Raw genomic sequence first — 25,613 nt, 5'->3', positions numbered from 1 at the left:
CCGCAGTTTCCACTGAGCAGCTTCCGCATGTGCATGTGTAAGCGAGTTAATGACAAAACCACAGGCGAGTGAGAACTGCAGCCTACAACGTGGAAGTCAGCGCCAGAAGCTGACTTTTATTTCGACTTTCACTACTTTTATCGGTCATGGCTGCATTTCCCAAAAGAATCATAAGCTTGAGTAGATTGTAGCGACCTTACAATCAGACTTACTGTATAATTTCTTAAATGATGATTATGACCAATGATATCCATTTAGCATTGGAAATTCTAATATGAAGTATCATCTCACCATTTACCACTTAGGTTAATATTGCCTGTTGGCTATATGTTTAATACATTATTAGCCTCGTATGGCACATTACAGACATTTTCCCGTCATAATCTGTACCATACATGCTTTCTGAGTAACAAAAATGGGCGTTGTTTTGGAGAAAACAACCCCTGATTTGCATATGGTTTTCTATTTCGGAATGGCTGTTTTTTTTTTACATGTACAAGAATAACCTGCATTAGTGTCCTCTGTGGTGAACTCTTCAGGCCTCAACATGGGCTGTGTGGGGACCAAACCGGACCAAGATCCTATTGGCAAATCGATGGGCAACGATGACAACCGCAACCTGACAACACATTACTCCAAAGACCCCACGACTGGGAACAAGGATGTAAGTAGAAGCATTGTGGAGTTTACAGTTATATATATAAAATAAAATAAAATCGGGTAATTCCTGATCATGACTTCTACTGAAAAAGTGCTGAGATAAGCTAAACCATCAGTAATGGTTGTTTCAGCATATTTTGTTTCTTCGTATACTGTACTTCCACTTTTTTTTAAGAAAGGGTGCTATGAACATATCTCTAAAGTACAGCTGCACAATATCATCTTGACTTTGCATAACATGCCTAACTCTTTTTTTTTTAATTGCCCCCCCCCCCCCCCCTTTTTGAGCACAGATCTGAACTTAAATGGTTGCAATTCATGAATGCTTTGGAATACGGACCAACGGTTGTTTCTCTTTTTAAAGGAGCTTAAACTTAAACTTCAGCAGATTATTGCAGAAGTGAAAGCAGCTTCAAAAACGAAAGGGTTAAAATGTTTACTGTAAAGCAAATGTACTGCAATAAACATTTTGTATTTTATACAAAATATATATTTTTACAAATAATTTGTGTTCCAAACTTGAAGTTGATATCAGAAAAATTAAGCCCGCTAAAAAAAGCTATTTTACTGTTTCTATTGTATCGCAATGCAAAATGCAAAACGGTTTTCACAAGATGAATTTTAAGTGTTTAAGCTTAGGAATGACAGAATATTTAAAATTAATTTATGATGATTGCTAAAATATGTGATAGGAAAAAAAACCAATGACAGTTAACAAGCTACAGCCTAAATTTAGTGTTTACATGTTTAAATATGCATAATTTATTATGTAGCTCTGCACTTGGATGGTTTCTAGCTGCTTCTACCTCATTTGCATATTAACCATAAAACGAGTTTGAAATGTTTATTTATCTGAACAGATACCCTCTGTTTGGAAAGTTGCCGCAGATGAGTCTGTTTTTACACTCAGAAAAGAGAACTGAAATGTCTAGTTTGGTGTCTTAAATGCTGCACCTCTATTTTTCCATCTACAGAACAGATTTCCTCCCAAACCAGCGAATCCTGGAACAGAAAGTAAGTGAAAGTGTCTTTCATTTCTAGAACATTGTTAGGAGATTTAGAAAGTTTGATTAGCATAACATTTGAAAATAATTGATTAAAAATACACACTCACTATGGTTAACCTTATGAGAAGCGTGCTAGGCTCACTGCTTGGTATAATAATAAATTTTAAAAAAGCGTGTGAAGAGCAGAACTGTAGTGTATGTGTGATCACAGCTCTTTCACGCTGAATATTCCATTTGTCGTTAGCTTCGGAGAACATTGCCATAGCTCTGTATGACTATGAAGCAATGCACGAAGGTGACCTGGGCTTCAAGAAAGGAGACAGACTCAGAATCCTTCTGGAGTAAGTTGGCCTCTGATTCTATCTGATTGTATATCTCGCTTCTTTGATTGATTGAATCATTGGCTGTTGTATTTAGGTCAGGTGAGTGGTGGAAAGCAGCGTCTCTCAGCAGTGGTCAAGAGGGCTTCATCCCCAGTAACTATGTTGCCAAGGATACTCTGGAAACTGAAGAGTGAGTAAATATAGATTGTGTACATTTGTAGTGGTGCCACTGATCTCACGGTAGATGTTGATGTGAGAATTTATATATAATAAGAATGTTTCTTGGGCAGTAAACAAGCATATTAGTATGATTTCTGAAGGATCATGTGACACTGGAGACTGAAGTAATGATGCTGAAAATTCAGCTTTGTCATTAAAGGAATAAAGTACATTTTAAAATATACAGAAAACAGTCATTTTATATAGTGAAAATATTTCACAATATGGATACTTTCATTTTTAAAAATGAAACTTTGTGTTATATTAGTTCGGCAAAGCATTTCAGAAAACAGGGTAACGCAGCTGCGTGGGTGTTTGTAATACAGTGGCTGAGGAATTTTTTTTTTTTTTACTTCTGACCACTGTAATCAATCTCTCCATATGTTTGTCACTTCTGTTTGGTGACTTCTGTGTCTTCAGGTGGTTTTTTAAAGGTGTCAGCAGAAAGGATGCAGAGAGACAGCTGCTGGCCTCTGGAAACAAGACCGGATCCTTTATGATCAGAGACAGTGAGACCACCCAGGGTACGTCCAGAGTGTTAAACCTGTGATCTTAAAGCATTAGCAGTGTTATTTGCTTATATCGATAACAGTTGTACTTCAGCTGCTGATCCACCAGGTCGTTTATCTGCTCTTAAAAACACATGTATCTCTTCCTCTCAGGAAGCTACTCTCTGTCTGTCAAAGACTGCGACCCTCAATCTGGAGACGCCTGCAAGCATTATAAGATCCGCACACTGGATAATGGCGGTTTCTATATCTCCCCACGTATCACCTTCAACACCCTGCAGGATCTGGTTGCACACTACAAGAGTAAGTTCAAAATTCAAAGATGTGGACTACTGTAACATACACAATATCACATTTCATTGGATTATAGACATCATTTTTTATTTTTAGTGTTAGTTGAGAATTTGATCAACCTTTTTCTTGAAGGATTGTTCACTCAATTGGTTTACATTTAACACACATTTACATCTACAGAGCAGAGCGATGGGTTGTGCCAATGTCTCACCACTCCCTGTCTGAGTCCCAAACCTCAGAAACCTTGGGAGAAAGATGCCTGGGAGATCCCACGTGAGTCCCTGAAACTGGATAAACGTCTGGGAGCAGGCCAGTTTGGAGAAGTCTGGTTGGGTAAGACACATACAGCTTGCTGTTATATGTATGTCTTATGTGTCTGTCTAGTCCAACAAATGATGTCGTGCAGCGTGGGCTGATTAGTAGGGTCTGATAGCTTTTCTATATTTGACCAGGGTAAAATACAGGAGTATTCATATACAGCACCTTCTGCAGTATTTCAATCACTAAAAACAACGGGACATTCTAAAACGCCTATAAAAAACATTTTTAATTGCTTTAATGTACCAAAACAGTAACTATAAAAGATGAAACGCGGTACACACCTCACCGACGATGCACACTACATGCGAGCAGATGAGCCCAGAATATGAACGCAACGTGCAAAATGGTTGTTTTCTTTATGATGGGTTTCTATGGACAAACGCTTGTTGTGTTTATATTCTGGGTTCATCCGCCCGCTGGTCTATAGCACATCTATGGTCTATATCATCAACGAGGTGTACTCATTTAAGAATGTGACATAATATTATAAATAAATACAAACTTGATGTCTTATCATATTTGATCACATTTATTTATTTATTAATATATTTTGGAAATAGATTATAAATAAAACATTAAACAATGGTGTCTTATTACTTTATTAACAGAAAATACAAGATACTAGATACAAATGTAAGTATTCTATATATGAATCACAAATTATTTTTTCATTAATTACAAACCTCAACACAAAAAAAAAAACACGGACCCAAAGCTGCACCTAAAAAGATTTTTTAAAAAAACTTGATCTGAAACCCTGACACAGGGTCCTGTCAGACTTTGAGCATGTAGCAAACACTAAGTGCAAATGAAGAATACTAGTGAAACCCGTCTCTGTTTGCTTCTCAGCAACATACAACAAGCACACAAAAGTGGCAGTGAAGACTATGAAGCCTGGCAGTATGTCTGTGGAAGCTTTCCTCATGGAGGCCAACTTAATGAAATCCCTCCAGCACGACAAACTGGTCCGTCTCAACGCTGTGGTCACCAAAGAAGAGCCCATATACATCATTACAGAGTTCATGGAGAAAGGTGTGTGTGTGTGTGTGTGTGTGTGTGTGTGTGTGTGTGTGTGTGTGTGTGTGTGTGTGTGTGTGTGTGTGTGTGTGTGTGTGTGTGTGTGTGTGTGTGTGTGTGTGTGTGTGTGACTTTAGCCACTTCAATGTGCAATGCATATTACATAGCCTTATATATCTTTATTATTTATCTGCTTGTGCGTATGTATTTTTCAGGCAGTTTACTGGACTTTATTAAAAGCGATGAAGGGAATCGTGTCCAGTTGCCCAAGCTGATTGACTTCTCAGCTCAGGTGAGACGCTTTAAAGGTCTCATTTGTTCAGTTAATGTGCTTTCCTCCCCCATATAGAATCACATGCTCCCTTGTTGTGGAAGACAGGTTTGTCCTACTAGATTTCAATATTCAAATTTGATAACCGACAGACAGTAATATTTGTGTACAAGGGTGTGTGTGTGTGAGAGAGAGAAGGTGGACTGTCATTAACATTACAATCTATTCCCTTCTCTCTTTGTCACTGTTAATCCAAGATAATATCAGTTTGTTCTCTCTATTGTGCAAGTGGTTCTTTAAAACAATAAAATATATATTCAGAATCAGGTAATAAGAGGGTTATACTAAAATATTTATAAGAAATATTGGGGTTGAGGAAGTACGACATAAGAATTGTCATCGATGTTTCAATCAAGCAAGTGTAATGGTTGCAAAAAAAAGGGTGCGACGCTAGGTTGGAAAGAGGAAGAGAATTGCAAGCACTTAACAAGACTGATGTGAATCTGCACTGACCGATAAGAGGATTCACACACGCACACACACACACACACACACACACACACACACACACACACACACACACACACACACACACACACACACATTATAGCTTATCGTACCTGTTGCTGACTAACCTATGTTCTCTTGCCCTCAGTGACACAAACTCAGTACATACACATTAAAAGTAACTAAAACCTGGTTCTTTTTCCTGACTTTAGACAGCAGAAGGTATGGCTTACATTGAGCAGAGAAACTACATTCACAGAGACCTTCGTGCTGCCAACATCCTGGTCAACAAGAGTTTAGTGTGTAAAATCGCTGATTTTGGACTGGCCCGTATCATAGAGGACAACGAATACACTGCCAGAGAAGGTTAGTCTGATCTGGTGCTCCAGCAGGCAACAGAGAAACAGATTTAATATAAGTTGGTAACTTGTGGACAAATGCATGCATAATATAGGTTATTGCCACTGGAAGTTGTGTGAATATGTTTGTTTTTTTTCTAAGGTGCAAAGTTCCCTATAAAGTGGACTGCTCCGGAGGCCATAAACTATGGTTCCTTCACCATTAAATCAGATGTGTGGTCCTTTGGCATTCTGCTCACTGAAATCATCAGCTATGGTCGCACACCGTACCCAGGTTAGTGGTCTTAAATTCCTTAAATAATTTAGGTTTATAAAATATGTATGAGTACTGTCCACATTTTTGACATTAAATTAAACTACTCAAAATCGTGAGAGAAAATGTCACACTAAAACTTAACTTAGTAAAGAAAACATTAATTAGACATCATATCAGCTTACAAATATCTCTTGCATTTAATTAGCAAATTCTAGTGACTAAATCAGTTTACATTCTGCTTAATGTAATCAGTTGAGTTCATATAACTGTTTATTGACCTTTATTTGAGTTAAGCAAACTCACTTTACAATACCATCTGCACAATTTCTTTTAATGTTTTTTTGAAAGAAGTCTCTTATGCTCAACATGGCTGCATTTATTTGATACATCAAAAATACAGTAAAAACACTAATATTGTGGTGTAATATTATTACAATGTAAAAATTTCCTAAAGTAATAGTTTTCTATTTGAATATATGTTAAAATGTAATTTATTCTTGTGATGGTAAAGCTGAATTTTCAGCATCATTTCTCCAGTCTTCAGTTTCACATGATCCTTCAGAATTCATTCTAAAATGATGATTTGCTGCTCAAGAAACATTTCTTATTATTATCAATGTTGTAAACAGTTGTGCTACTTAATATTTCTGTGGAAACTGATAATTTTTTTTCAGGATTCTTTGATGAGTAGAAAGTTTAAACAAACAGTATTTAGTATTCAAAAAAGTCAGTATCATTTTTTAACAATATAAAAGTCTTCCCTGTCATCCATGCTAAATAAAAGTATTTATTTCTTTCAAAAATTAAATATTCTGACCACAAACATTTGAACATACAGTAGTGTATTTGATGAATTTCACTTTTCAGTGTATTTTTAAATCTTTGTTTTTTAATGGAATATTGGCTAATCTGCATGTCCCCATTCATCATCACTTGGAATATATAGAATAAGAAAAGTTCTGTTCAAAGTTTCTGTGACATTTCAAACTAATTCTAAAAGTTTGATTTTACTGTCATCATATTTGAGGAAGTGACCTATTTATGACCACCTGGTTCAAACAGAAGTACTCCTGTTTCAGTCTTTATCACATTTCATTACATGGATACCCTTATTTTGGCATTTTTTATAAAAATAATTTATTTTCTGCACAAGTCCAATAATATGGTGTGGTGCGATAATATTATTTAGCTATGGTCTTGAAGTGAGAAAGTATAATTCATTGAAATTACAGAAATAACAATTTGAAAAGTACAATTTAGGGGGGAAAACCCCTAACTTTCTGGTAACTTTCTGGTAACAGCAGATGCTAGAAACATAGCGAACTAATTTTTCTACCTGTTTACGATGTGTTCAGGTATGACAAATCCAGAGGTGATCCGTGCTCTGGAGAGAGGATACCGTATGCAGCGCCTGGACTCCTGCCCTCAGGAACTCTACGACATCATGCTGGAGTGCTGGAAGAACAAGCCAGAGGACAGGCCCACCTTTGAGTACCTGCAGAGTGTACTGGAGGACTTTTACACGGCCACTGAGAGCCAGTATCAGCAACAGCCTTGAGACACACACACACACTTTGACATGACATCTTGCATAAATCCCTCGTATCAGGAGCTTTCAAAGAAATGTACACATATATATCATATCCCTCCCAACCCGTTGACTTTATATATATGTAGTGAAATCTAATGTGAAATGTTATAGTGTGTTATTTAAATGACATGTAAATGAATATAATTTCAAAATCTATTTTAAATTCCTATCATGCAGAGCCCTTTGCCTTACTCTGAGTGTTGCACAACAAAAGCTATATGAATTCATCATTTTAATATAAAACCATTTTTCTTTTTTTTCTTTCCATTTATTTGTAAAAACCTTATGTCATATGTATTTTAAAACTAAATGTTTATGTGTATTGTCATTGAGAATACACATTAAGAGCATTAAAATAAAATGTAGTTTTGATTGGTTATGAGAAGATTAATTCTAAAACTTCAACCTACATTAGGTTTCAAATAAGTTATTCTGGATAATTAAATGTATAGAAATATATTTGTTCAGCAAAAGGATATTGAATCAATTTTGAATCATTGCTCCAAACATTTTAGAAAAACATCGATGCCTAAGGTAGTTATGAATATCTCTTTAGTTTTGATTTAAAAAGTACAGTTTGAACTTGTATTAAAGATCTTTGTGTATTGTGTTTGTATGCATTTGTAAATTATGCTTGGTTTTTGAGATTTTTAGGTTTATTTGGTACTGTCACAAGCCTGAAGCTGTTCTATTTAATGTTTGATATGTGTCTTGCTTTCACGTCTTCAGTTTTGTTGATATTTGTTTAAACTTTTGTGCAATAATAGTAAAAGAAATGTGACATTCTTTCATTTAATTCTGTTTTCCTGCAAGCGTATTGAGGCACCTCATTTGTGGCTTCATTAACATTAATCTCATTTGTGGAAAAAAAATGATGCTAATTAGGCAGATAATTTTCAATACACTTTTCCCTGATGTAAAGTCTTATGCGGAGTTCCCTATATATATATATATATATATATATATATATATATATATATATATATATATATATATATATATATATATAGCACAATGATCCTGTTGCTATTTTGTATTAGTCCACAAAACAAATAAATGTATTTAATTTTGAGTCTCGCACAGAGGGGAAATCTCATTTACTCTCATAATAGCTTTACAAAATCATTAAACTATTTTACTGTTGCATTTATTAAAGTTTACAAGACCATAGGAAATTACATAAAGAAATTATTTTAAGATTTTTCCACACAGCACATTACTTGAGTATAATGAGCGTATTTATTAGTATATAGCCTATGTTGCTGACTCACAAAAACACACATTTTGCAAATATTCTAAGCATTATTATCTCCACACATAGGTCGATTGTAACTGGGGGGAGAAACTTTCAATGATACATAATTAATAATTTGAATTCAAATATCAGGAAATTGCTGTGACTATGATCCATTCATTGATATTGCTTGATTATTGTATTACTAATGATAAAGAATTAAAGAAAAGAAAAAGTGACCCAGACAGAAGCATTGTGTCAGAACCGGGCCACATCTGTTAGCCTACTCAGTGTATAAGCCTGTATATAAAACAGGAAATTAAATCTGCATATGGGTAAATAGGAACTACATTATAAATGCTTCGTAATAGGAATTACAAAATGAAACCTGAAACCTTAGCAAATGTTGCCTCCCTGTTGTGTCAATCTCCTCGTAAGCTTTGAGAGTGAAATGACAGCAGCATGATGACGCGTTGACATCCTTCCTGTGACGTCCGCAATGACACGTGTATTCAAGATGGCGGCGGCGATGGTGAGTACCTATGCTAAAGTCTCTTCTCTTGCTCTAATTCACAAAAAATTTAATTCCACACGGATAGAGATTACTTGCTTTAAATCATGTTGTTTCGGGTTGCTTCTTGTGAGTGTGCCTTATGATATGATTTGCAATTTTCGCGCAGTGGATGCCGATTGAAAAGCAGCCGGTTAGCCTAAACACTTAGCAGGCAGCTAATTATCGAGTGTTTGCGAAGAGTGAGAGTTAACGTCCTAATCTAACATCTAAACCATACGAAGCAGACAGCTCTCTTTTCTCGAACAAACGCGACTGTGTTTAATGGTAAACTGCATCACATGATGGAGTCTGTCAGTCAGGCTAACGTTAATACATTTGCGCTGCTTTAGCATTCACTGCCTCTCGCAATCAAAGCAAATGTGATGATGTTGTTGATGATGATAAAGTTATTAAATCACAGTTGTCATCTCAATTCTGTCCATAGTGTATTAATGTTTCGCTCTTGCCGGATGACACTGTTTGTGATTTGTATTCTTTGACACTTGTGGACAGTTAAATGGAGTTTCGGTTTAACAAGAAGAATTTGGATACTATTAATGTAATATTTTACGAAATAATAGGTCATCATCGTTAAATAACCCCGACATTGTGATCAGGACGCAAAAATGGCTCATTGTACCGCTTATTACCCGAAAACTTACAAATTAAGTAAATAAATGGACACGTTATTGATTTTGAGTGTAAATTGTTTTCTTTTGTGATAAGAAAATGTATGATTTTTCTTAAAGTCGTAATGTGAACGATTCTTTTTGACCTTGTAAATTGTTCTTTTAAACAGTGTCATAACATGACTTTCCAGTGAAAACGGCAGACTACTCTGGTGACTTCTCCAATAGTTTAGTCTGCTTAAACTCCGCCCCTTTCTTATGCTTTCTGCACACCTAAAGACTTTGACAAGATTTAGAAAAGACTTTATAAGATTATCAGCTCACATCTAAAGACTTGGGTTCACAGTTTTTAGTCTCAGACTAAAGACTTGCGACAATATCAAACATGTTTGATATGAAAGACTAGAGAAAGACCGGCATAAATCGGGTCGCCGACTGCAGATTATCACCTCACATTTAACGATCAAGACGACGGGAGCGCGCCGAGACTCCAGTAAGATTCCTAAAGACTGCCGGTCTTTAGTCTGGGACTGTGAAAATCCTTTGGTGTACGCCCGGCATTAGATCACATCTGCAGCGACCACATCTCAAAATCTTAGATAGATGCATTAATAGTCCCCATACTAAGTTTTTTATATTTTGGAAATGTTTCACTGAGAAACGCGTAACAATACGGTAGAAAACATCTGTTTTTACTTATGTTTTATATACCATACCAACTTTAAGCACTTTACAACAAGCAAAGTTGACCAAAGTGCTGTACAGAAAAATAAACATAAACATGTACAATTAATAACCATACTATAAAAACATACAAAGTAACAAATAAAATCAAGTAGCCTAAATGAAGTCGACATCTTACTAGGTGTCAAAAGCCAAAGAGAAAAGATGGATTTTAGGAAGGGTTTTAAAAACAGATAAAGAAGAGGCCTGCTTAACATGCAAAGGCAGATCATTCCATAGTTTAGGGGCAGACACAGCAAAGGCACGGTCCCCTCTGAGCTTACGCTTAGTTTTAGGCACAGTCAGGAGCAGCTGATCATCTGACCTGAGAGCGCGGCCGGGTTTATAAGAGTGTAGAAGCTCAGAGAGCTATGGTGGGGCAAGAACATTTAATGATTTAAAAGCAAATAACAGAATTTTAAAATGGATCCTAAATTGAATAGGCAGCCAGTGTAATTAAGCTAAAATAGGGGAAATGTGCTCATGTTTACGTGTGCCCGTTAAAAGACGTGCTGCTGCATTTTGTATCATCTGGAGACGGGTGATGGAGGACCCACTAACCCCCACATATAGTGAATTACAGTAGTCCAGCCGTGTAGTTACAAAGGCGTGGATTGCAGTTTCAAAATGTTGTCTTGACAGAATTGGCTTTATTTTGGCCAGCTGCCTCAAATGAAAGAAGCTTGATTTGACAACAGCTTTGATTTGACTGTCAAATTTAAGTTCAGGGTCCACTTTAACTCCTAGGTTTGTAATGCTAGGTTTAATATAGGGTGCCAAGGAGCTCCGATCTACAGGCGGGGTCCCAGTGGTGCCTCCAAAAACCATCACTTCTGTTTTTTGTCAGTAAAATTTAAAAAGTTCAGAGCCACCCAGGCCTTTATGTCGTCGAGACAATTGAGTAGTTGTCCAACAGAGTTATCATTTTTCTTTTTAAGAGGTATATGGCAAACTCCACTCAGTGTCCACTCCACACAGCTCACATTATCTGTTGAAACAATGCTCGGCCAATTAAATTGGAGGACTTTAACTGTGTAATAGCTAATTAACAACCTCAAATTGCTTATTTGGATAAACGTGGGACAGTTTATTCAGTTGTATTAATATTGTTTCAGATTCACCTTGTTTAACAGTTTAAGTGGTTTATGGATCATTCATTATCTGTTTGAACAACAGAGCTCAACAATATGGATTTTATTTTTCAGCACTGCACTGACTGACCCTAACGGTTCCATGTGGATGTATATTTTTATGTAAACAAGTTGACTGTCAGTGTGCTGTTTTTGCACTGCAACAAGGTTATAGATAGGTAGCTAACTAAACATATTTGACTTTGTGTGTCTTTTTTTGTGTTTGTAGGAGATGTGGACACTGTTACTGGTGTCCACGCTGCCTTTAGTAACACCCTTTTATGTACCAGGGGTTGCGCCCATGAATTTCCACCAGAACAGCCCTGTTGAAATAAAGGTGAGGCCTCTTCCATTTTTTTTTTTTGAGTTGCAAAAAAAGGGGTTACTACCCAGCTCTTATCAATCTAGATCAATGTGTTTGACACAATCATTATCCTTCATTCCACAGATTCCTTCTCCAAATGTTTCTAGATTTGTGCTTTGGTGTTTCTAACATACCTATTTTTAATTACCAGGCTGTGAAATTGACAAGCTCCAGAACCCAGCTGCCCTATGAGTACTATTCACTTCCTTTCTGTAAGCCTGATAACATCGTCTACAAGGCAGAGAACCTCGGTAAGTTGACGTTTCACTGGAGTCACGCGTCTGATGTTTTTAAGTATAGCTAGGTGGCAGAAAACTAATGCTTGCCGTTAGAAGGTTGACTTATTACTGTGACATGCTTCTCATTTTGATGATGATGATGATATGTGACCAGGTGAGGTGTTGCGAGGGGACCGTATCGTAAACACACGCTACGCTGTTTTCATGAACCTGGACAAAAAATGTGAGGTGCTGTGTAAAAAGCCAGATAATCCCATCAAACTCACCGTGGAGGAGAGCAAGCTGCTAGCCGAGCGCATCCAAGAAGAGTACTATATCCACCTGTGAGTCCTTCCTCTTCTGACGCCATTCCGCATTTATGAAAGCACAACATTTTTTTTGCAATGTCTTGCAATGCATCCGTTTACACAATTTGTTTCTGCTCATGTTTCATGAAAGAGGCCCTATACAAAATGCTGATTTCTGTTTTTTTTTTTCAAATTTCAAATGCACAGCCCTATTTGTCTCTCAGTGCAAATACATTTATTTTAGACCAGTGTGATTTACATGAGCAATGTAATTTATAACAAAATATTATATACACTACCATTCTACCATTGTAAAGAAGTTAATAATTCTATTTGGCATTCAATTAATTGAAAATTACAGTAAAAATTACATTGTTACAAATATTTCTATATTAAATAAACGCTATTTTTTAAACTTCCTATTCATTAAAGAATCCTGATTTTTTTTTTTTTATCAAGGTTTCCAAAGAAATCTTAATCAGAACAACTGTTTTCAACATTGATAATAAGAAATGTTTCTTGAGCAGCAGTTCAACATATTAATATATTTGAATGATTTCTGAAGGATCATGTGACACTAAAGACTGGAATAATGTTGCTGAGAATTCAGCTTTGACATCACAGGAATAAATTACATTTTACAATAGTTAAAATAGAAAATGGCTGTTTTAAATTGTAATAATATTTCTCAATATTACAGTTTTAACTGTATTTTTGATCAAATAAATGCAGCATTGGTGAGGATAAGATACTTCTTTCAAAAACATTTAAAAAAGCTTATAGACACCAAACTTTTCAATATAAAAAATATAAATATTTCAATATTTTGTTCAATAAATGTTTATATATCAATATAAATATTTTGTATGCTGTATATTCTAATGTATGCATATTTCACAGTAGGGCTGCACAATTAATCGAATTTCTAATTGCGATTACGATTACGGATGCCACGATTACGTAATCGTTCAAAGCCGCGATTGCAAAAGAAAGTCCACTCTGCGTGTGTGTGTTTAGAGCATAATTATGTTATGAGAGGCAAATCACGACTACTTCAGAAAACCCAGCACAATAAGACATACCAGGCAGTGACGTAAGTATACGCTGAAATGAAAAGACTTTCACCTCAGAAAAACGGACTTTACTGTCCTGTCCCGTTATCCTGTGCTCGTAGCGCGCACTCTTCAATTGCACATGCAAATGCGGCGGCGCGCGCTGTGTATCGCTTCACTGTATAAAGTGCAAAAGAAACTACGAGCATGCAATGTCGTTACAATGTAAATTATTAAGTCACAAAATAAAAGTAAAATACCAATAAATCACGTGTTAGCTGAGAAGGATTTGCATGCAGGTATGATTTTCATTCTATTCACCAGGAGCTGTTTCATTAACAGTTCTTGTTAGTATTATGTATTTACGATGGTAACTGTCCTTTCAAAAATGCCACTTTATTTTCACTTTGTGTTATTTTTTATATTATTAAATGACTGTGGTGGCACATATCAACATTGTATTAACAAAAACTAGGGGAACAGTACTTCTGTTTTAACAATTTTTGTGAAAACATGTATTATAATATGCCTATATATATTCAATGTAAATTGTGATAATCGTAATTAATAATCGCAATTACAATTTCAAGGGAATAATCGGCAATTATGATTTTTGTCATAATCATGCAGCTCTATTTCACATATCCTGTAAAGTTAAATCTGTTTGTAGTAGTTTGATTAATAAGTCCTGCATATTATCAGCATTGCAGATAACCTCCCTGTGGCCACACGGCTGGAGCTTTATCCCAACAAAGAGGAGGGAACGGAAGAAGAACAGAAGAAGGACACAATGAAGGATATTCAGTTCGAGCATGGCTACAGGCTCGGCTTTTCTGAAAATAACAAGGTAAACCTGAAGAGCATCTTTTCTAGGGATGGGACGGTATGAAAATTTCATATCACGATTATAGTGACCGAAATTATCGTGATTATCAATATTATCACGGTTTTGTTAAAACAAGATGAAAGTGTTAAAGAACTGATGCTCACACTGAAAACATTTCAACAAGTTTTATATTTGAGAATCAACAAACAACAAATAAAACGAGCAGCTCTATGCACTTTTTAAAGCAAGATTCTATTCTGTGGCATTTCCTTCCTTATAATGACCGTCGTTAATAGCAACGCATTATAACTCAGCGCACATCTATGTATCACAACGGACGCGCACTCTCATTTCACTCAAATACAACTTGTCATCTTGCGTCTCCGTTTTTGATTGTATTGAAAATGAAATCAGTTGATTTATTGTTTACAGAATTTGATAATATTGTTGTGATCATATTGTCTGGACGAGTTTTGTACGCTGTACAAAATGGATTTAACAGGTAAGAATAGAGACATTAATCTATATTCAATATGTCCCTGTAATTATGTGGTAAAAAAAACTCGGTGTAATAAGTGTACAATGAATATACATTATTATCTCTTAAATGTCACTCTTAATAGTCTTGTTTGAACTTGTTCGTTCGTCTTTGGCTCAAAGCCACTTATTGCTGCAAACTTTTCTTCGCGGAAGCTTCAAGTTTATTTCAAGTGAGTGAGATAAAATATTTCAACTCAAAACAATATTTTGTGCCCAATTATTTCCCAGACGAAGTTTTAGTATTGAGGTCAAAGTTAACTTGCCTTGTGTTCGCTACAACAGTGTGTTATGGTCACACAAGATGACTCGGCAGATTTGAAGTATCACAGCGACTTTTTTTGAGCATGTTCTGCAGACAGAGTGACCATCCTCGATTAAGTTTCCCTCAGGATTTTTGTAAATGCCAAAATATGACCACACCTCAGATTTGGTCCTCTTAAAAGGCTGAAAAATCTCCCGAACACGGTCACTGCGTCCGCCATTCCTTCTCGAATAAAAAGAAAAAAACAACATTGCGCGCCTGCGTCAGACTGTTGCTGGCTGGATAGGATTTATAGAGTTATTAAAATCACGATAATCAAACACGGTTTTAATGATAATTGAATTTTAAACGATATTACTAACCGTCAGTACATTTTATCGTGGTTTATAGTGAAACCGGTAATCGTCCCATCCCTAATCTTTTCCCATTAGCTCAATTTTATGCCAGTTTAAATATGTAGACAGTAAGCAATTAGTTTTGTTACCTCAACCTCTTTTCATCTTTTATTTATTGACATTGATTTTAATAACAGAAAATTGTCTATCAACTTAATATAGATTCAAATGGCTGTTGGTTTCTTTAAAAAAAAATCGTATCGTATTTGGGGATGTCAATATTTGTTCTTTTTCGTGATTGGTTGACACATGCTGTTTGGTTCCCTGCTGTAGTTCTATTTGCACAACCATCTGTCATTCATCCTGTACTACCACAAAGAAAAGGTGGAGGATGATGTCGAACACAATTACAGAGTTGTACGTTTCGAGGTGATGCCAAAGAGCGTCAAATTAGAAGGTAAGTCACTAGTAATTCAGTGAAATTTAAAATTGCACAAATCAAAAAATCTGGATAGATGAGTCCAACAACAGAAAAAAGCTTTTCGGTAACACTTTACAATAAGGTTTCCTTTGTTAACATTAATTAACATTAACTAACAATGGACAATACTTCTACAGCATTTATTGAGCTTAGTTAATTTCAACATTTACTAATATATTATTAAATTTAAATGTTGTATTTGTTAACAGTTAATGCACTGTGAACTAACATGAACAAACAATGAACAGTTGTATTTTTATTACCTGCTAATGTTAACTAGGGTGACCAGACGTCCCGAAAAATTCGGGACAGTCCCGAAATCTAAGCTGTTGTCTCGAAAATTATACTAAAGCAAAATCTTGTGTAGTTATTGTCTGATAAAACATTAAAAACTGTCCGTGGAGGTTGAGTCATCCTCGTCCTGCAGCCAGCCCCCGCCGGCTGCTCATTGGCTGCGGCATCTTTTTTTGAAGTTCTACAAAGATACCGTAGGCGTGAATTTAGGTATGCATTGATAAGCTAATTTTCACTAATTCGTTTCGTTGACATGGTATGACAGATAAAGAAAGCGCAAGTTGCAGCAGCTGTGGTTTCAGTGAATGTGCAGGCAGCCAGTCGTAAAGGAGTGATTGATTTGTCGTGGCACTGTGTGCAAAAAAATACTTCGGCAAAGAACAATGACATTTGACTTCATGATTTTAATGTCGTTTTTTTGTGGCAGACTGATCTTTGAATAAAAAAATGTTTGGTTCAGGATTGAAATCTAGGTTTTCTTAATAATATTTGGCAGCTCAACTGTTTTCAGCATTGATAATAATAATAAATGTTTATTGAGCAGCAAATCGGCATATTAGAATGATTTCTGAAGGATCATGTGACACTGGAGTAATGATGCTGAAAATTCAAAGGAATAAATAACATTTTAGAACATATCAAAATAGAAAAGAGGTTTTTTAAATTGTAATAATATTTCTCAGTTACTGTTTTTCCTGTATTTTTGAACAAATAAATGAAGCATTGGTTGAAGAAACTTTTGAAGTGTTTAGATATTTATATTTATTTAAAATAATTTAATATAAAATATTTATTTCATTTATTATGTATAGTATGTTGAACATATTGTACTGTATACATCTAAAAACACTGTCGGCATTACATAATTTTTTTTCATTGTTTACCACCATTAAATGAATTCTTCTCTCACATGTTCTAGATATAAAAGCAGATGAGCGAGGTACATGCACATTACCTGAAACGGTTGCCCCCGTCCCTCAGGAGATCGACCCATCCAAAGAGAACAGCATTCTCTTCACTTACTCTGTGCGCTGGGAGGTGAGACGCCGCCTCCATCAAGACATCTGCCTGTGCTTCACATGTTTTTGTTTGGTTTCGTAAGTGGCTGCTCTCTTCTTCATTGTAGGAGAGTGAAGTGAAATGGGCGTCTCGCTGGGACACGTACCTCACCATGAGTGACGTGCAGATCCACTGGTTCTCCATCGTCAACTCTGTAGTCGTGGTGTTCTTTCTGTCAGGTGTGACTGATTTTCATCTTCATCCTGTTTATTTCGATTGCAATAGCATCTAAGTAAGTGGGGTGGTGATGGCGCAGTGGATAAGACACATGCCTTTGGTGTGAGAGACCCGGGTTCGAATCCACTGTGAGACACCAATGTGTCCCTGAGCAAGACACTTAACCCCTAGTTGCTCCAGAGGCGTGCGACCTCTGACATATATAGCAATTGTAAGTCGCTTTGGATAAAAGCGTCAGCTAAATGAATAAATGTCAAATGTAAATGTAAGTAAGTGTTTGTCTGCAGGCATCCTGAGTATGATCATCATCAGGACGCTGAGGAAGGACATTGCCAACTACAACAGAGAAGACGACATTGTAAGATGCTACTCTCTGATTGGTTGCTTGCCCTCTGATATTCATCTCTTCTATAATGTTACCTCAGTGCTCTCTCTTTCTCTCTTTTTTTTGTTAATAGGAGGACACAATGGAGGAATCTGGTTGGAAGAACGTCCATGGCGATGTGTTCCGCCCACCTCAGTATCCCATGATACTTAGCTCCCTGTTGGGATCTGGCATCCAGCTATTCTGCATGATTCTCATTGTTATCTGTGAGTATTATGCTTGTTTTTCTTGTTTTAGCTAATTGCTAATGACTAGGCCATATGGAATCTGCATCCACTATTGTTGTTAAACGCACTGCTAGTCAATTAATGAATACTGCTGCTGCTAGTCGACTTGGAATTTATTTTCCTTTCTTACACATTTTATGTTTTGCTTTATATTTTTTCAAAGGCTACGTTTAAATTACTGTGATGTTCATGTTACATTTTAAAATTAATTGGGGTTATGCCTGGCTCACACTACAGGGGTTTTAGGCCGATTTATGCCCGATTTCCCCCTCCCGAGAATCAGAGAAAATATCATGTCGAGGACCTCGATCGGTTCCGATGTTGGGCGCAGATTATCTGGTCATGTGAGGTGTTCACAGATCGAATCTTTCACCTCCTGATGTGCTCTCACACAAATCTGGCTCGCCCCGATCATATCAAACATGTTTGATGTTTATCGGGGTGAGCAAGATTGTGATTACGTCAGTACGGTCACAATAGCCAATAAGAAACAAGTAGGGCTGTCGTGGTGAAGGAATTCCATTGAGGTAATTTTGAGTGACTCATCAGCGTGATATGCGCATAGACTGTAAAAAAAAGGATATGCGGTATTATCTTTATTTACTATCTTTATTTATTTATTTATTGCTAAATAAAAAAGTGTTACACTTTTGTCAGCAGGCACGAAGACTAGTACAAGTTCAGTAATGAAACCGAAACAAAAGAAAGTGGAGTAAACAGAAGATACAGTGTCAAAATAAGGGTCCACATAATATAACAGAACATAAACCTGACACTAAGCTTGTTAGATCATTGTTATATAACAGTTAGTTCCGATCTTTGAATCTCACCTAACGAGAGGCTTTCTGCTGATATTTCACGAGTGTCGTCATGGCTCGTCTCTGCGTGTTATAGACAGGCTGTCACTCAGTCCAGTTACACAGTTAGGCCACTAGGTGGCGGCAAGAGACTGCCTTTGAGTGAGTCATACATTTCCGTTGAATTAACAAAGAAATTCGTATTCATTCTAATATATGTAATGAAACAAGCTGTTAATTATTTTAATATTTAATTTTAACTTTGAGCTCCACTTTATAAGGCTCATCTGCCCATTCCGGCGCATGGGCAAGGCAACGCTGAAGCTGATGCGTCACCTCATAGAGATGACGCCATTCATTGGAAATATCCTTAAATGTTAAAAGGATGATTTTTTCAAAAGATTTCGCTTTCCTTGGTCTCGGCAACCTTTTCACGAATATGACTTGATCTGAAGGACAGATATTTAGTTTACACCCACTTTTCCGCTTCCGATCTGTTGCGTGAGATCACGTGATCATGGTGGAATCATATCTGCAATGATAATCTTATTACATTTTGTAGTGTGTGATGCGCCACGATTTTCAAATCTTGTAGTGTGAGTATGTTTAAGATTTGAGGTAAGAAAATCTGCAAAGATTCTCCTTAAGTGTGTGGTGCAGCCAGATTTCAAAATCGGTTAGGATTTTAAAACTCCTGTAGTGTGAGCCAGGCATTAGACTTAATTAGGGTAAGATTATTTGAATAGCCGTTTGCAAAACTTCAGTTTTAATGTTAATAAAATTAGTCATTGCACTCATCCCTACTTTCAAGCATTTTTTATGTTTGTTTGAGCACTCTCTGAGTGTCAAGCTTATCAGAGGTGCTAGTCAGGAAGTTAGTCAGGTTTTGTTTTGTTCGACGTGTACCGCTCACTCGCAAATCCTTTCATTATGACCAACAAAGAATAAATATGATGTAAATTGTAGTTTTTCAGATTTTTCAAAGAATTCAATAAACTTGCGTTTTGGATTATAAAGGGAGGTTTATTACCCTTTCATAATCTGAATACAAGTTAAGTTTTTCATGCTGCTAAGTACACTGTGAATATTCTGGATTGACAACCATATTTAACTGCACGATTGAATCGGAAACTGTTATGATTGACCGCGAAAACCAACGGACAGAACAACATTTTTTTTAAACTACTTCAGTGCTTTTAGTATGGAAATATGTTCAGAGAACCACAAAATTTGACTGGTGTTGGTACCGACTACTAAAATTTTGGCACTGTCACAATCCTAGGCCATTCAACTCCAGAAAACTGCAGGTTTCCACAGAATTCAAATGCCTTTGATAAAGTGCTATCATGTTTCCCTTTCTTGTTGGTTCATTAAACATTTGTTACGTGACTTCTAAATACAATGAAACTCTGCATGTGTGTGTTATAGTTGTGGCAATGCTGGGGATGTTGTCTCCATCCAGCCGAGGAGCTCTCATGACAACAGCCTGCTTCCTCTTCATGTTCATGGGGTAAATGCACAATAAAAACTTGTGCTCTATCAGATTTTGCAATTTCATATGCGGCTCTATTCAAACTGTCGGCGTCATGTCTTGTCCTGCAGTTTGTTCGGAGGATACTTCGCAGGAAGACTCTACCGCACTCTTAAAGGCCACAGATGGAAGAAAGGGGCTTTCTGTGTGAGTACAAACTCTTGAAACATTTGTTGCATCAAAATAATTGAGCTTGGAGATTACACCTGCTGGAAGAATAAGAAATAAAAGACATTATGTATGTGTCCTTCTAGACGGCAACCCTGTACCCAGCTGCCGTCTTTTGCATCTGTTTTGTTTTGAACTGTTTCATCTGGGGAGAGCACTCTTCTGGCGCTGTAAGTATCTTCATATGCAAGAAACATTTCTTATTATCAATGTTGAAAACGTATGTGCTGCTCAATATTTTTGTGAAAGCCACGATACGTTTTTTCCCCCAGGATCCTTTGAGTAGAATTATTTAAAAGAACAGCATTTATTTAGAATATAAATCTTTTGTGACAATGTAAAGTCTTAAATGTCACCTTCAATCAATTTATTGCATATTTGCTGAATAAAAGTATTTCTTTAAAAAAAAAAAAAAAACTAAACTATTAAACTGTAGTATACGCTAGTAACTGCTATTGATGATGGATTCACTCAGTAAAGGAATCATTAGACTGATTTAAACGGAGGGTTCACCCTAAAATGAAAATCACTTACTCGCCATCAAGTTTTTCCAAACCTGTACGAGTTTTTCTTCTGTTGAATACAAAAGAATGTAATTCAAAGATGGCTGGTAATTAGACATTTGACGGTATCCATTGAATTCCATTGTATTTTGTTTTTCTGCTTTTGAAGTCGATTTCCCCTTTTTAGCTTGAATGTTCTTGTAAACTGACTGCCATCGTGTTTTCACATATTTTAGGTGCCTTTCACTACAATGCTGGCTCTGTTGTGTATGTGGTTTGGTATTTCTATGCCTCTCGTGTACCTGGGCTACTATTTCGGTTTCCGGAAACAACCGTATGACAATCCAGTTCGTACCAATCAGATCCCCCGTCAGGTCCCTGAGCAGCGCTGGTACATGAACAAGTTTGTCGGGTAAGTGGCGCTCTTTGTATTGTCTTTGTTAGTCTGTGAATAGTTGATTAGCAGTGCATGCTAAATGGGATTCCATTGCTCTCTCCCTTTAGCATCCTGATGGCGGGAATCCTGCCGTTCGGCGCCATGTTTATCGAGCTTTTCTTCATCTTTAGTGTAAGTTGATTTAAAAGTGCATACATCCAGTATGACATATTAAATGTACTTATGTATTGTTTTTCAGCGAGTCTATGAATATCAGCTCATTGTGGTGTGTTATACTTTCTTATAGGCTATCTGGGAAAACCAGTTTTATTACCTGTTTGGCTTCCTGTTCCTTGTCTTCATAATTCTTGTTGTTTCCTGCTCTCAAATCAGCATCGTGATGGTGTACTTCCAGCTTTGTGCAGAGGTGGGTGTATGATCCTAGAACAAAAGGGAACTGAGCCGTTTAGTACTTCTAGCAGTAAATATTTGCCTATTCTTATGAACAGTTATACATTAAACAAAATACCAAAGGAGTAATACAGTTCAGACGTGATTCTTACATTACCACAAATCCACTCTAAGAACTTCTCTAGGGAACATTTTGGCCACCTTGTGTGTCAAAGTGCTGCTCTGTGCCATTTATTTTATGTTCCTGTTGTACCGGTTGAGGTCCTTAATCTTTGACACACTATTCACACAAATACCTTTACCCCTACAGAAGATAAATAGGCAGATATTAAGAGTTATGATAACAAAAGCAAAGATCACTTCATTTGAATGGCCACCATGCATGCTAAATCATCTCTAACAAATGGCAATGGTGTCCACACTTAGTCCAGTAGAACTTGAACAGAGCTCACTCACGGTCACTAGACACATAAACGCCTGTCAATCATTGTGGCTCCTCCCCCTACAGGACTATCGATGGTGGTGGAGGACGTTTCTCGTGTCCGGAGGTTCTGCCTTTTATGTCCTAGTCTATGCTGTTTTCTATTTTGTCAATAAGGTAACAATCTTTACTTCGTCTTGTATTTACTGCATTGTCTTTCCTATCTAGCAGCTTAAGAATTTTTAATGGCAGAGGGAATCTACAACATTATTTTAAGCTTAAAGTGGTATTAACTGTAGAATAGATTCACTGTACACAGTATTTAGACTGTACGATTGTGTGATAAGAAAGAGACTCGCGCACACACACGAACAACGGGATTTTATGGAAGTTGTCTATGAATAATGTAAATGAGTAATTAATTAATTAATCAATTGGGGGCTTATTTACATTTTATGTCATCTGAACAGGACCAAAATACAATTTAACATTGGAAAAATTCTGTATTTTGTATTGACCTATTTTGCTCAACCAGTAGTGTTGAGGGGCGGGGCTACCTTTTTCTCCAGCCAATTGAAGATGAACAGATTGTTTGGGGCGACCTGTTTGAAAAAAGTTATTTAATTTAGTTGTCTGCTGTAGTAATGCAGCACAAATGCAATTTGAGAACTATTTATATTAAAATAGTTAGGAGTGCAAAAGCTTAAAACAAGAGATGGATACAGTGGCTGCCTCTGAATCGCATACTTCCCTACTATATGTTAGGCGAAAAAAAGTATGTGACAAAAGAAGAATGTCCGAATTCACAGTACTCATAAAAGAGTAGGCAAAAAGTACCCGGATAACCTACTTATTCCGGCGAGATTCTCAAGCCTGCATATGATGGACACTGGTGATGTAACTAACACTGGTAGATCCCATGATAATAACAGCATGGCGTATGTTGTACATCCGGATTACATTCATACTACACACACTCATACCATATAGAACATAATTTTTTAGCGATTGTGAAGTGATTACTTACTGAATATAAGTACCCAATCAAGAGAGTATGTGATTTCGGACGCAGCCAGTGTCAATTAAAATAGTTTGACATTTTCTAGTTAAATTAAGTCGAAGATTGAGATGTCTGTTTTAGTTTCCAATTGCACACCTATCTCATTGTTTTGTTGTACTCCGCATTTACATGGTTGTCTCTTTCTTCCTCCCTCAGCTGGACATTGTGGAGTTCATTCCCTCTCTGCTGTATTTTGGCTACACAACCCTGATGGTTTTGTCTTTCTGGCTGCTAACGGGAACGATTGGTTTCTACGCCGCATACGTGTTCATACGGAAAATTTATGCCGCAGTCAAAATCGACTGAAATATGTCTCTAAGTGTTTTTTCTCTCTTTTTTTTTTTTTTTTTTTTTTTTGTGAAAGCAAGCACTGACGTGTGTGATTTGCTGGTGTGAGGCGCAGCAGTGCCCCCCTATGGATTGGAGGAATGAACAGCGATGTGTTTTGTACACCGTTTTCAAAACCTCTGCTCTCTGCCTCAGCAAAGATGTAGAGAAACAACATGAACAGTTCCATTTTTAATGTCTGTATATCCTTTTGCACACACAACATGGGCCAAAGTGTGTCGATTGACTTTCTATGTTTGGGTGGGGATGTTGGATTTTGGGGCTTGGTCTCATCCTTTTGAAGACATTGTGAGTTAATTGCATATTATATCATTTTACAAATTAACTTTGTGTCCTTTTAATATAACGTTTAATTTCAACTTGTTCCCATGTCTTTGATTCACAACTGAGTTCTTGAATGCTTGTTGTCTTGAGGTGTGTGTGTTTGTGTGAATGTGTGGTCACTTTGTGGTCATTGTGTTGGCATGGATTGGAATTATGGGATGTAAAGACATGATGATGCAAGGACATTAAAAAAAGAAGTAGATGTCCTTGTTTCCTTGTGCTTGCTGGTCATTAGACCTAAAATACTCTTATAACGATGCAGTATCACTTTATTTCTGTTCATTTGTTCCCTGCCATTGAAAAAAAGTTCTGCTTTTTATGGTCATGCATTGGTTAGATATTTCATTTTAACAGGTCCATTTCAAAATCTACAATTTATAAGCATATTTCCACCTCACAACATAGAATAATTAATTTTTTGACATGGCATTTTTCTTTTAAACCTCTTTTTCTCATGCCTTGATGTTGGTATTTCACATTGGACTATTGCTGTAGCCACAAACGGATGTATCTTAGTGGATTTACCCCAGAATGCTAGGGTATCAACACAAGTGTGTGCACTGCCCAGCAGGTAGCAATATATTTGCTTGCCTCCATGGTGCTTTTTTTTCTTTTTTTTTTAAATGGTTATATAATTCTTTCAGGTCTCCCAAATTCTGACCTAAAGTGAAGCAGCTGCAAGATTCAGTAGTTTAAAACACCATTGCAAAGCAGACCGGTCTTTATTTCCTTGGCTTCATTTGTCGTCTTCAAACATCATCATCATACACTTTGGTCAGTTTTTGGTTTGGTGGATTCTGAATTCACAGGTGACAATGAATAAATGCAAGGACTACAGAATATATTTTCTACAGAAGTGCTTTATTCTTCCTGTTGCGTGGGGTCGATGGGTCTGTGTATGTTAATGGTGTAAATACGGTGCTTTGTTGCATTTTAGGTTGTTTTTTTGTGTGTGTGGAGCTGTTTGTCTCCATTATGTCTTTGTTTTAGGCAGAAGCATGTTAATTTTTCTTTCCCTTTCTCAAAGAATGTCCATTTATAATGTATAAAACAATAAAAGTGCCAATATGTTGACATTTGAAATACCTTCCAGGTTTGTTGAGAACATTGTTCGCTAAGCATGTTACATACGACTGTTTTCTCCAATTCTGCCGTTCTGAGTGTTTTTCTCGGAAGAATAGGAAGTCCGAGTCTTGGCTGTTCTTGGAATGCAAGACAAGACTGTAAAACCTCAAAATTCCTCCAGATTTAAGTCATTTTCACATGAGAAATTATGTATTGTTGGTGGGAATTTTTGGGCCAAAAACAACTCTTTGAGATGTAAAAGTATAGGTTTGAGATATGCTTTATAATTAAGCCTGGCTATAGCTCAGTTTTTTATTACTTGGATTTGTGCCGTTCTTGTCTTTTCATTTGTGCGCTGTGGTGTGGTTTCCTGTTCTGGCTGTATGGTATACGAATGGCAGTTTTCAGCCATAACCAGCCCGTTTCTTCTCGCACCCTCTCCCACTGCTGCAGACAGGAAATCAAACGCTTAAAAAAG

The 25,613-nt window shown here is 36.7% G+C and overlaps 2 protein-coding genes across 3 annotated transcripts in view; both read left to right on the top strand.

The window, feature by feature from the left end:
* hck (HCK proto-oncogene, Src family tyrosine kinase) overlaps window positions 1–8,277 on the top strand; it is an 11,325-nt gene extending 3,048 nt beyond the window's left edge. The window contains exons 2-13 of the mRNA XM_077214279.1: window positions 540–664; window positions 1,635–1,674; window positions 1,912–2,008; window positions 2,085–2,180; window positions 2,630–2,733; window positions 2,872–3,021; window positions 3,193–3,345; window positions 4,183–4,365; window positions 4,566–4,642; window positions 5,341–5,494; window positions 5,630–5,761; window positions 7,099–8,277. Coding sequence (XP_077070394.1) covers window positions 548–664; window positions 1,635–1,674; window positions 1,912–2,008; window positions 2,085–2,180; window positions 2,630–2,733; window positions 2,872–3,021; window positions 3,193–3,345; window positions 4,183–4,365; window positions 4,566–4,642; window positions 5,341–5,494; window positions 5,630–5,761; window positions 7,099–7,301 — 1,506 coding nt within the window. The 5' untranslated portion in view covers window positions 540–547 and the 3' untranslated portion in view covers window positions 7,302–8,277. The remainder of the gene's footprint in view (window positions 1–539; window positions 665–1,634; window positions 1,675–1,911; window positions 2,009–2,084; window positions 2,181–2,629; window positions 2,734–2,871; window positions 3,022–3,192; window positions 3,346–4,182; window positions 4,366–4,565; window positions 4,643–5,340; window positions 5,495–5,629; window positions 5,762–7,098) is intronic.
* A 695-nt stretch (window positions 8,278–8,972) lies between these two features.
* tm9sf4 (transmembrane 9 superfamily protein member 4) lies at window positions 8,973–25,153 on the top strand. 2 transcript variants are annotated; one of them, XM_077214268.1, is made up of 18 exons: window positions 8,973–9,100; window positions 11,833–11,940; window positions 12,119–12,218; window positions 12,361–12,529; window positions 14,248–14,392; window positions 15,842–15,965; window positions 17,203–17,321; window positions 17,410–17,521; window positions 17,807–17,877; window positions 17,978–18,110; window positions 20,357–20,438; window positions 20,531–20,606; window positions 20,714–20,797; window positions 21,367–21,542; window positions 21,635–21,698; window positions 21,814–21,933; window positions 22,426–22,515; window positions 23,555–25,153. In XM_077214268.1, exons 1-18 carry the CDS (start codon window positions 9,068–9,070, stop codon window positions 23,702–23,704), a joined length of 1,956 nt encoding a protein of 651 aa, XP_077070383.1. In that variant the 5' UTR covers window positions 8,973–9,067; the 3' UTR covers window positions 23,705–25,153. The 2 variants fall into 2 exon arrangements, with proteins under 2 accessions (XP_077070383.1, XP_077070384.1); XM_077214269.1 differs by lacking the exon at window positions 8,973–9,100 and adding an exon at window positions 9,130–9,208.
* Window positions 25,154–25,613: the final 460 nt, after the last annotated feature.

Source organism: Siphateles boraxobius, unplaced genomic scaffold (genome assembly GCF_051911475.1).
Source record: "Siphateles boraxobius isolate OS27281-9 unplaced genomic scaffold, OSU_SipBor_1 68, whole genome shotgun sequence".
In the NCBI taxonomy this organism is placed as follows: Eukaryota; Metazoa; Chordata; class Actinopteri; order Cypriniformes; family Leuciscidae; genus Siphateles; species Siphateles boraxobius.
This window is presented reverse-complemented; position numbering and strand designations above follow the sequence as displayed.

Bases quoted from the DNA above. Each gene is read 5' to 3' on its own strand.
- tm9sf4 (XM_077214268.1), top strand. From the start codon at position 9,068: ATGACACGTGTATTCAAGATGGCGGCGGCGATG. The intron at 20,798-21,366 runs GTAAGTATCTTC...CACATATTTTAG, and splicing joins GAGAGCACTCTTCTGGCGCT to GTGCCTTTCACTACAATGCT. The intron at 21,699-21,813 runs GTAAGTTGATTT...ACTTTCTTATAG, and splicing joins AGCTTTTCTTCATCTTTAGT to GCTATCTGGGAAAACCAGTT.